The sequence below is a fragment of the Mytilus edulis genome, chromosome 1 (genome assembly GCF_963676685.1).
Source record: "Mytilus edulis chromosome 1, xbMytEdul2.2, whole genome shotgun sequence".
Lineage (NCBI taxonomy): Eukaryota > Metazoa > Mollusca > Bivalvia > Mytilida > Mytilidae > Mytilus > Mytilus edulis.
In genome coordinates, this window is record NC_092344.1 from 52,475,899 (window position 1) to 52,488,947 (window position 13,049).

The following is a 13,049-nucleotide window of genomic DNA, read 5'->3' on the forward strand; positions in this document are numbered from 1 at the left end:
GTACAAAACAGTTGGAATGGACATCGATCAGTGTGAGGAATTTGTACAGCCTCATAAAATTTTTCAGAATTTTGCCGTTTTGGGTTAAAAAATTACGATTTGGGGTGAAAGAGTCGAATTTTGAGAATTTCACCTTGATAATGACGAAAATTTGAAAATTTTGATATTTTATGAAGAAAAAATTGTCAAAAACATGAACAAAACTGTGAACATGGTCTTGGTGAATAAAATAAATACACAAATAACTATAAACAAGTTTTTATTGACATCTATTATGAATATCTCCAACTTGAGTAATAGTAGCCAGGGACGCCATCGTCTCAGAGTAGCTTCTGTCTGGGCAGCAATCGGTGAAAGGGTTAAGACAATTATCACTTCCTTTAACATAATTTTCAGGAAGGTAATCAAGTAATCAAACATATATATAACAGTATTCTTTAAATTTTAATTGGAATTGGATTATTTCCCTCACACTGCTTTTAAATTGTCTAAATTGTCCTTTAACTAGAAAACCCTCGTTTTTGCCCCTAATTGCTTAATGATTTGATCCATTACCCCCTATAACCATCCCTTTGTAGCATGGAAACTGGTGGTATAATTTCAGAGAGATTTATACACTTAAACACAAGTTACTGACTGAAAACTACAAAAATGCTTATTTGGGCCCCTTTTTTGGCTCCTCACTTATTGCAACCCCCCTTGGAGCAAGAACCTCAAAACTCATTCCAGCCTTTCCTTTGTAATAAGAAACCTTGTAGTATAATTTCAGTGACATCCATACACTTAAACACAAGTTATTGTCTGTAAACTAAACCAGATGCTCCGCAGGGCGCAGACTTATACGACCGCAGAGGTTGCACCCTGAACCGTTGGGGCAAGTATGGACACAACATTCAAGCTGGATACAGCTCTAAATTTGGATTGTGATTAAATAGTTGACACAGCATAGGTTTCTGACACAGAATGAATGTGGTCTAATGAACTTAAAATACTTTTTTTTCCTTTGAGCAATTCACTATGCTGTTGAATATTAATCCTCTCAACAAAATGTTTGAAGAAATTTTCTTTTTACTTATGAAATCTGAAATGAGAAAAATCCCCCCCCCATTTTTTTTTCACATCCCCCTTTCCCTTTTTCCAAAACTGATCTCAATTCAAATTTCTAATGGAGTTTGCAACAATAACTACTCATTTAAATACATCATAAAATATTAAAATGTAACAAAAGGTGCTTGTTATCACTGAATGGTAAAGATTGTTTTAATTTATCAGTTGGTAGTAAAAGTGAATATACATTGTATATTGAATAAAACAATGATTTAAGTTGATTCAACTACTATTCTGGACAAAGAAAGATAACTTGGATCAATTGAAAATTTCTTGCTATTGCACAATATTGTGCAATTAGATATTTCTTGCTATTGCGCAATACTGTGCAATTGAAAATATTTGCTATTGCACAATACTGTGCAATTGAAGATTTCTTGCTATTGCGCAATACTGTACAATTGAAAATTTCTTGCTATTGCACAATACTGTGCAATTGAAGATTTCTTGCTATTGCTGAATACTGTGCAATTGAAAATTTCTTGCTATTGCACAATACTTAATATAATAATTTTGGATCCTGATTTGAACCAACTTGAAAACTGGGCCCATAATCAAAAATCTAAGTACATGTTTAGATTCAGCATATCAAAAAAGCTCAAGAATTCAATTTTTGTTAAAATTAAACTTAGTTTAATTTTGGACCCTTTGGACTTTAATGTAGACCAATTTGAAAATGGGACCAAAAATTAAGAATCTACATACACAGTTAGATTTGGCATATCAAAGAACCCCAATTATTCAATTTTTAATGAAATCAAACAAAGTTCAATTTTGGACCCTTTGGGACCCTTATTCCTAAACTGTTGGAACTAAAACTCCCAAAATCAAACCCAACCTTCCTTTAGTGGTCATAAACCTTGTGTTTAAATTTCATAGATTTCTATTTACTTAAACTAAAGTTATGGTGCAAAAACCAAGAATAATGCTTATTTGGGCCCCTTTTTGGCCCCTAATTCCTAAACTGTTCAGACCTCAACTCCCAAAATCAATACCAACTTTCCTTTTGTGGTCATAAAACTTGTTTTAAATTTCATTGATTTCTATTTACTTAAACTAAAGTTATTGTGCGAAAACCAAGAATAATGCTTATTTGGGCCCTTTTTTGGCCCTTAATTCCTAAACTGTTAGAACCAAAACTCCCAAAATCAATCCCAACCTTCCTTTTGTGGTCATAAACCTTGTGTCAAAATTTCATAGATTTCTATTTACTTAAACTTAAAGTTATTGTGCGAAAACCAAGAAAATGCTTATTTGGGCCTTTTTTGGCCCCTTATTCCTAAAATGTTGGGACCAAAACTCCCAAAATCATTCCCAACCTTCCTTTTGTGGTCATAAACCTTGTGTTAAAATTTCATAGATTTCTATTCACTTTTACTAAAGTTAGAGTGCGAAAACTAAAAGTAATCGGACGAAGACGAGGATGCAGACGACGACGCCTCGTGATAGCAATATACGACGAAAAATAAAATTTTTTGCGGTCGTATAAAAATTGTTCTTTTTGGTCCCTTATTCCTAAATGTTCATGGTTATTAACCCCAAACTGAGATCAAGCCTTCCTGTCATTATATGAAACCTTGTGGTACAATGTCAGAGAGATCCATATAGTTAAACATAAGTAATTGTCCCAAACTTCAAAAATGCATGTTTTTGGCCCCTTTCTGGCCCTTAATTCCTCGACTGTTTGCCCCAAAACCCTTAAAATAAATCCCAACCTTCTACTTAATGGTATGAACATTGTGGTACAATTTCAGATTAATTGAAATACTTATACACAACTTATTGTCCTGAAACTAAATAAATGTATGTTTCGGGGCCCTTTGGTCCCTAATTCCTAAACCAATGGGACCATAACCCCAAAATCAATCCCAACCTTCCTTTTGTGGTTATAAACATTGTGTTAAAATTTTATTGATTTCTATTTACTTATACCAAAGTTATTATCTGGAAACCATCGGTCTTCAGACAACGCTGACAACAAGGCAGATGACGATGACAACGTGATACCAATATAAAACCGTAAATTTTTTTGCAGTCGTATAAAAAGGGGGGAAGTCCATAAAAATTGACAAAATCAAATAATCAACTATATCACTCTTGTATGAGGTCATATTAGACTTTTTGTATTTATTATATGAGGGATCATTTCAACTCTTTGCAGTTTCTAACCTTTCTATTGAAGTTTCAAGATAAAAACATGAAAATAAGTAAAAATATTTCATTTTTGAGAGCAACACCTCTTCAAAGGGTCAATGGATTTAGTTCTATTGAGATTGTTGAATATCTTATATGGCTAATCATTTTTATTATTTAGAGTTACATTATAGTTTTCAAACTTATAGGAAAAACCAACAAAATCAGCATTTATTGATTTATTGTGGTCATATTGTCCTTTAGGACAATACACCTTTATAATGAATCTTCTGATAATAGAAAATAAAAGGTATAAAAATGAGAATGGAAAAAGGGATATGTCAAAGAGACAACCCGACCAAAGAGAACATAACAGCTTACATATTTCTGTATATCTAAGCTACCAAACATGGCCTTTGGGAATAACTCAGAACAAATTATGTGATTTTAATACTTACTGCCAATGCTTCTAAGTTCATTCCTAAATCAGGTCTGGGATTGCCGTACAAGTCTCTTCCTCTTATAAATGCTTTCTGGATGAAATGTTGCACTACAAATAACATTTATACACATTTGCATAGTGTCCAGTCTGTGCCAAACTGATTTAGGGTTTGTCTGACCAAAACAGAAATTTGAACTTTTCTACTATATATTCAACCAAAAAATCTTAAAAAGTTTTCTTTGTCCGAATGATTTTTTGTCTTACATTTTGTCGGTCAGACAGAGTTTTGGATACACTGAGTGTCTTTAACATTAGCTTTGCCTAATAATACATTTTATTTACATGTAAATGCAGAGACATTTTTATCAAATTTTCTACTAAGATCTAAATAAAATTCAAAAACTCATAGTTATATCTCACCATCTCTGGGTCATATCTTATTGTATATAGCCTTTATATAGGCAGAAGTTTAAACCCCTTTACAGTAGTTCAAAGCATATACAAGTTCAATATGAGATTTGAGGGGCATATTTGTATTATATCCACTTAATTTCTTTTATAATAATTATTTTTTACATAGTGAATGACTAAAAGTTAGTGAATTGTGACTATTTTATTGGTTATGTCAGCTTTGAGATCTTTTAATGTGATGCAGATGTGATATTGCACTATATTTCCACAATGACAGAAGCAGTCAGATTTAGTTATTAATCACTACTACTAAAAGTGTCAACCCAACCATTTGACATTGCAAAAGTGATTTGAAGATATTAATAGATTATCGATGTTTTTTTTAATGAGAAGGATTACCGCAGCTTAAATTACATCGAAGGGCAATAGCCCTGATATAGATGTGGTCAAGAAACATTCTAGAGTTTGAAAGACCATTGATAATCTGTTTAGCACTATTATGCCTATGACATCGTTATGTGTTATAAGTTTCTAGCAATAATTATTTTTTATCTCAAGCAAGAAGCATTATATGAAAATTATAACAAAAAAGTTTTTTTCCCCCAATTTATTCTAACAGTCAGTCCATCAGCAATCATAATATAACTCACCAAGTTTAATAGAAATATCCAGGGAATCAATCAAGTGAACTTTGGCAATGGTTGAGACAAGATGGTAGTAAGTAAATAGCATAAATGTAAGATACTAATTTCAGTGTGCATCAGGTAATTTTTCAGCATATGTCAGATTTTTATGGGTAACTATACTACATGGGGTTTTGCTTATGGTTGAAGGCCATACAGTGACCTATAGTTGTTTACATACTTGTCATTTGGTCTCTGTTGGATAGTATCACATTAGCAATCATCATGATCATACCACATCTTCTTATCTTTATACTCTGTATATACTTACTTTTCCTTGACAGTCCTCCTCCAAGGTTATGACCTAAATCAAATGGATCTAAAAAAATAAAATACAAGCAGTTCTACATAAATAATAAACTAAAATAACACAGTCAAGTATACTGATTTGATGTTAACATTATTTATTGTTTGGTAGTGTAGCATGCATTGTAGAATCAGAAGATGATTACCACTTATTGTTACATTTATTGTACTAATCCTTCTACACTTATTTGTTTTTAAAGTGGTATGTTATGGGTACAGGACACAATATACTTATTTGCATTTTACCTCTGTTTTCTTTTAGTCATGACAGCATTGTTAGTTGACACAATTTTTAAACTAGATACCGTGAGGATGACTGTGGCCAAATTTTGATATAATTGGCTTAGTAGATTCAGACAAAATGTTTGTAAAAGTTTAGGGATGTGGGGGTATGTCTATAGCTGACACTTGAACTTTAGATCAGGTAACCTAAAAAAAACTCCTACCTTCTCTTATCTTTTACTATATAATACCTTCTATAGCTATACATGGACTATTCCACAACTTTTCAAATTTAGTCAAGACTGGTATCTGTCTACAACAAACCACCTGTTCTTTCATGTTGAATAATTCAGTATAATAACAAAACAATTCTGACCATAATTCTCCTACTGATTGCCTGTTCTTCCCATAACCTAACCATACATCTGGCTGGAATGTAATTAAACAAAGTGTGTAAATAACAAAGTATTTAAAATGAAAACCAGACGCTCCGCTGGGTGCAGCTTTATACGACCGCAGAGGTTGAACCCTGAACGGTTGGGGCAAGTATGGACACAACATTCAAGCTGGATTCAGCTCTAAATTTGGATTGTGATTAAATAGTTGACACAGCATAGGTTTCTGACAAAGAATGAATGTGGTCTAATGAACTTTAAATATTTTTTTTGCCTTTGAGCAATTCACTATGCTGTTGAATATTAATCCTCTCAAAAAAATGTTTGAAGAAATTTTAAAATAAAGTGCTTGTTATCACTGAATGGTAAAGATTGTTTTAATTTATCAGTTGGTAGTAAAAGTGAATATACATTGTATATTGTATAAAACAATTATTTAAGTTGATTCAACTACTACTCTGGACAAAGAAAGATAACTCCAATTGAAAATTTCTTGCTATTGCGCAATACTGTGCAATTGAAAATATTTGCTATTGCACAATACTGTGCAATTAAAGTTTTCTTGCTATTGCGCAATACTGTACAATTGAAATTTTTTTGCTATTGCACAATACTGTGCAATTGAAGATTTTTTGCTATTGCTGAATACTGTGCAATTGAAAATTTCTTGCTATTGCACAATACTTAATATAATAATTTTGGATCCTGATTTGAACCAACTTGAAAACTGGGCCCATAGTCAAAAATCTTAGTACATGTTTAGATTCAGCATATTAAAAAAGCTCAAGAATTCAATTTTTGTTAAAATCAAAGTTAGTTTAATTTTAGACCCTTTGGACTTTAATGTAGACCAATTTGAAAACAGGACCAAAAATTAAAAGTCTACATACACAGTTAGATTTGGCATATCAAAGAACCCCAATTATTCAATTTTTGATGAAATCAAACAAAGTTTAATTGTGGACCCCGATTTGGACCAACTTGAAAACTGGGCCAATAATAAAAAATCTAAGTACATTTCTAGATTCAGCATATCAAAGAACCCCAAGGATTCATTTTTTGTTAAAATCAAGGATTCAATTTTTGTCATAATCAAACTAAGTTTAATTTAGGACCCTTTGGACCTTAATGTAGACCAATTTGAAAACGGGACCAAAAATTAAGAATCTACATACACAGTTAGATTTGGCATATCAAAGAACCCCAATTATTCTATTTTTGATGAAATCAATCAAAGTTCAATTTTGGACCCTTTGGGCCCCTTATTCCTAAACTGTTGGGACCAAAACTCCCAAAATCAAACTCAACCTTCCTTTTATGGTCATAAACCTTGTGTTTAAATTTCATAGATTTCTATTTACTTATACTAAAGTTATGGTGTGAAAACCAAGAATAATGCTTATTTGGGCCCCTTTTTGGCCCCTAATTCCTAAACTGTTGGGACTTCAACTCCTAAAATCAATCCCAACCTTCCTTTTGTGGTCATAAACCTTGTGTCAAAATTTCATAGATTTCTATTAACTTAAACTAAAGTTATAGTGCGAAAACCAAGAAAATGCTTATTTGGGCCCTTTTTGGCCCCTTATTCCTAAAATGTTGGGACCAAAACTCCCAAAATCAATCCCAACCTTCCTTTTGTGGTCATAAACCTTGTGTTAAAATTCATAGATTTCTATTCACTTTTACTTAAGTTAGAGTGCCAAAACTAAAAGTATTCGGATGACGACGATGACGACCTCAACGTGATACCAATATACAACAAAATTTTTTTCAATTTTTGCGGTCCTATAAAAACAAACATGACTTTTAAATAGAAAAGAGAAAATCCTTTCAAGGTCTATGTTTCAGTAGATGTTTAAACACTGTATAAATTAATGATAGACCAGAAAAATAAATCTTCTTTATCAAACAGTAGGAAAAAGACATGTCACATGATTGTTATTTTTTTTTTTTAGAAAAGTCCAAGATACTTAAATTAATGGATCAGTTTTAAAAATAACAAGAATTTGTCCATAGTACACGGATGCCCCATCTGCGCTGTGATGTACAATATACCCACATGGAGCATGTCTTGACCTTGAGGAAAACAATACCATCTTACAGTGTTTATGTTTCGCAACTCCAAAACTTGTTCATATTGAATATTGTTTTTATTGGTATTAATATTGATTTTGTTATCAGGAAATTAAAAGCAAACTAAATATTATTGTTATATACATATACACATTCATGAAGCTACAATCTGTCGATACCTGTATCTTGGCATTACACAAGGTCATGTTTTCTTGACTGTTCATGACGTCTTTACACTAAATCCATTGGATGTTGGATGTGTACTGATTTATAATTTAGTCTTAGATGCATGATTTTTTTTATTAGTTGTTAGTGGCTTTGAACTAGCTGTCAGTAACTGCGAGTACACTCAGATCTGTACTTAAATTCTTTTTGTTGTTGGGATATACAAGTACCCGGCCATTTCCACTCTGTAGTATTTGTATTTGTATAGGCCTATTTCAACTGCATTTTATAGTTTTTTCTTATGTTGTACTGTTGCACCACTGTCCCACTAACACGTTAAACACCACCACATTCTGTATTTATGTGTCTGTCTCAAGTCAGGAGCCTATAATTTAGTGTTTGTCGTTTGTTTATGTGTTAAAGATTTGTTTTTTGTTCATTTTTTTGTATGTAAATTAGGATGTTTGTTTTCTTGTTTGAATCGTTTTACATTTGTGATATTGGGCCTTTTATAGCTGACTATCATGACTATGCGGTATAGGCTTTGCTTATTGTTGAAGGCCGTACGTCATCTTTAGTTGTTAATTTCTGTGTCATGTGCAATCATACCACATCTTCTTTTTTATATTCTAGATAGGAACATGAGTATAATTCAACTTCAGTTACTCCTTGAAATAAAATGTCACAGCCCAAATCATTAAGTTATATTTAAGAGAGAATTTTGTACTTACAAGTGCTTTCATGTTGTCAAAATACCAAGCATTCCATCCATCAATTAGGAATTCTGGTTTATCTGGCCCATAGTGATAGTATAACTGCCAACAAATAGTAACCAATTAGTACATGTAGTATATTTGACCTTCACTACTTTAAATGTGTATTAATTCTACTAATTGATTATTTAATATCTAAAAAAAAAAAAATTGTGTTGGCAAAATGAAATCCATTCAATTTGAATATTGAAGCAAAATTATAATTATGGATAATAAGGGCTGATCCAGAAATATCCATGTAAAAAAATATGCATAGATCGGATCTTTTTTTCATGCAAACAAAACTTATATCATTTGTTTTAGTATAAATATGTATATTGATTTAAAGTTGAATAGTCCAATCAGAACAAATGCTGTGTTGAGATACATTTTCAAAGTTATTATTGCAATACATTTGTAGGTAACGACAAACATTTTAAAGGCCTCATTGTGATTCTGATATGAAAAGCAGAAAATTAAGTACTTGATACGTGTCCTTAACTCTATGAATAGTGCACCATAGACTTTATTTATCTGGCTTCATGATTAGTCCCTTGTCTCAAGTGAGGGAGGTAGTGGCTTTGGATCAAACCAAAAATTTAAAACTTATATTTGCTGCTACTCCCCATTGCATGTGGTAGTTAGAAATCAGAGCAAAAACTTATTATCTCTTATACTGCACTCGTTCTATTTGAGCAGTCAAATTGTGTTGACAGTATATTTCTATGTCATATACAGTCACTGGTATGATATCATTTTTCCTCATGAATATTAAAATAGAAATTGCTGAGATTATAATAAATTATTCATACGACCTATTCAACCTGTTCTTGTTTTCAATGTATACAACGACTCAAACTTATTTCTTTTGCAATTTTTATAAAAAAAAAACATAATTTCACTTGTTAATTAATATGTTTGGTCTGCATACTATAAATCATTATATTTATGCTTATTGGTGATATTTTAGTTCATTCTTAAACAAATTTGTTCACCATCGATTGCAAATTTCAACAGGTAAATGTATATTTCCATATTTTGGCGTTAATATTGATTCACTTATAGGGTCTTTGCATCGGAACTAAACACATTTATTCAAAAACCAGTTGTTGGCATGTCACGGGTTATGTTCTTCTCATATATGTTATGATGGTATGATACTAAACTCCTAAAGGGAAGGATTGTGCCTGATGTTCATATGATGAAATCATAATCTTTCAGTCAGTTTAATTGAAGTCTGGAGCTGGCATGTCAGTTAACTGCTAGTAGTCTGTTGTTATTTATGTATTATTGTCATTTTGTTTATTTTCTTTGGTTACATCTTCTGACATCAGACTCAGACTTCTCTTGAACTGAATTTTAATGTGCGTATTGTTATAAGTTTACTTTTCTACATTGATTAGAGGTATAGGGGGATGTTTCATGTTTAACCCTGCTGCATTTTTGCGCCTGTCCCAAGTCAGGAGCCTCTGGCCTTTGTTAGTCTTGTATTATTTTAATTTTAGTTTCTTGTGTACAATTTGGAAATTAGTATGGCGTTCATTATCACTGAACTAGTATATCTTTGTTTAGTGGCCAGCTGAAGGACACCTCCGGGTGCGCAAATTTCTCGCTACATTGAAGACCTGTTTGTGACCTTCTGCTGTTGTTTTTTTCTATGGTCGGGTTGTTGTCTCTTTGGCACATTCCCCATTTCCATTCTCAATTTTATTTCATCGTGTTATATATTTCTCCGCCTGCATGATATGAGGCCTTTTTCTAAAATGGGTAAGTTTCCCAATATTTAAATCAATGATGACATTAACACATTAAACAACAATTGAAAATGTTTTTTTTAGATTGCAGTATAAAGACAATAATAGTGCATTGACTTGACATATCAACAATATAAGGATTCGGCCCGAAACGAGGAAAAAGCTCGGCAGAGCCTTTTTTTCCTGTTTTTAAGCCTCATCCTTAAATCGTTGATATGTCAAGTCAATGCACTATTATTGTCTTTATACTGCAATCTAAAAAAAACATTTTCAATTGTTGTTTAATGTGTTAATAATATGTCCAGGTAGTGTGACATGTCTGATATACAGTTGATTGTTATCTCTGATTCAGAATAATGTGTCCAGGTAGGTTGACATGTCTGATATACAGTTGATTGTTATCTCTGATTCAGAATAATGTGTCCAGGTAGGGTGACATGTCTGATATACAGTTGATTGTTATCTCTGATTCAGAATAATGTGACCAGGCAGGGTGACATGTCTGACATACAGTTGATTGTTATCTCTGATTCAGAATAATATGTCCAGGTAGGGTGACATGTCTGATATACAGTTGATTGTTATCTCTGATTCAGAATAATATGTCCAGGTAGGGTGACATGTCTGATATACAGTTGATTGTTATCTCTGATTCAAAATAATATGTCCAGGTAGGGTGACATGTCTGATATACAGTTGATTGTTATCTCTGATTCAGAATAATGTGACCAGGCAGGGTGACATGTCTGACATACAGTTGATTGTTGTCTCTGATTCAGAATAATGTGTCCAGGTAGGGTGACATGTCTGACATACAGTTGATTGTTATCTCTGATTCAGAATAATATGTCCAGGTAGGGTGACATGTCTGATATACAGTTGATTGTTATCTCTGATTCAGAATAATATGTCCAGGTAGGGTGACATGTCTGATATACAGTTGATTGTTATCTCTGATTCAGAATAATATGTCCAGGTAGGGTGACATGTCTGATATACAGTTGATTGTTATCTCTGATTCAGAATAATATGTCCAGGTAGGGTGAAATGTCTGATATACAGTTGATTGTTATCTCTGATTCAGAATAATGTGACCAGGCAGGGTGACATGTCTGACATACAGTTGATTGTTATCTCTGATTCAGAATAATGTGTCCAGGTAGGGTGACATGTCTGACATACAGTTGATTGTTATCTCTGATTCAGAATAATATGTCCAGGTAGGGTGACATGTCTGATATACAGTTGATTGTTATCTTCGATTCAGAATAATATGTCCAGGTAGGGTGACATGTCTGATATACAGTTGATTGTTATCTCTGATTCAGAATAATGTGACCAGGCAGGGTGACATGTCTGACATACAGTTGATTGTTATCTCTGATTCAGAATAATGTGTCCAGGTTGGGTGACATGTCTGATATACAGTTGATTGTTACCTTATCAACTAGCACATTAAAAATTAAGCTTGTCAATCTAGAGAGTCATAGAGGGTTTAAATTCCACATCACATTTTCATTGAATAAGTATTCAATCTGGCAATGATCGTAAAACGGCTAACTATCGATTCTTTTGCATATATTAAATATCAGCTGCAATAGACTACTCTTTTTTCAGTGAGCATTATAAACTAAAATAATACCTATATGATTTCAATTATAAACTAGTGTTTGATACACATTTGTTAATGACTTAGTTTTCTATTATTTTATTTTATTTTATTTGTATTTGATTATAATTAAGATTAATCACACAACATCAACAGACCTCTTGTAAAACTGGAATCACTGGTGGCTTACACTGTTGTAAATAATGAATTAACATTAGGATATAAGCATATGATGACAAACTTCCTCTTGAAGCATCACCAATATCACATATCTGCAATATAATAATCACTGTGTTTCACCAATTGAAAATATATCATTGAAATTGAATAATTTACATTATTGCATAGCAATATAATATTTCTCACAGAAAGTAACCAAAAGTTAGCGTGCAATAAATTCCAATATTGCACTAGTGCAATAAATCTCTAAAATTCATGATGTCATCAACATCAAAATCTTAGTTTAAACAAATTTTTACTTTCAAATATTATATTGCTATACAATAAAAGGGTTATTGCATGAATATTGGGGAATATTGTCCCTCGTAGAACATATATTGCACTCACAAGCTCGTGCAATATAAAATTCTACTCGGGACAATATTCCCCAATATTCATGCAATAACCTTATAACATCACATGCTTTTTTTAGAGTTGATGCAACTTAGAAGATAAATTATTTTCTCATATAAATTTTTAATCAATGACTGATGGATATCTCTTACATGTCTTAAAAGAAAACAGAGAACAATAGCTATAGTATAAATCTAATTGAACATCAAATACCTTGACCAAAAGGAGATGACTCTGTTGAAATGTTTTATAACGTTTCTCAATATATATGTAAAAAATGTTATCATTTCATATTTCTAAACCCTGCTGAGAGGAATAGAAGCATGTGCACATGCTGTTAGTGTTTTCCTAAACCTTGCAGTGTCACACTAAACAATAACTAGAGACTCCAAGGAGCCTGTGTCGCTTACCTGATATTTTTTTT

General features: G+C 32.3%; 1 protein-coding gene across 4 annotated transcripts in view; it reads right to left on the reverse strand.

The window, feature by feature from the left end:
* Nucleotides 1–13,049, reverse strand: part of LOC139513771 (terminal uridylyltransferase 4-like) — a 65,233-nt gene that overhangs the window by 16,926 nt on the left and 35,258 nt on the right. For all 4 annotated transcript variants that reach the window (XM_071302594.1, XM_071302576.1, XM_071302585.1 and 1 more), the window contains exons 17-21: nt 12,211–12,324; nt 8,669–8,752; nt 5,556–5,733; nt 5,048–5,095; nt 3,699–3,790 (exon numbers count right to left, since the gene is read on the reverse strand). In XM_071302594.1, coding sequence (XP_071158695.1) covers nt 3,699–3,790; nt 5,048–5,095; nt 5,556–5,733; nt 8,669–8,752; nt 12,211–12,324 — 516 coding nt within the window. The remainder of the gene's footprint in view (nt 1–3,698; nt 3,791–5,047; nt 5,096–5,555; nt 5,734–8,668; nt 8,753–12,210; nt 12,325–13,049) is intronic.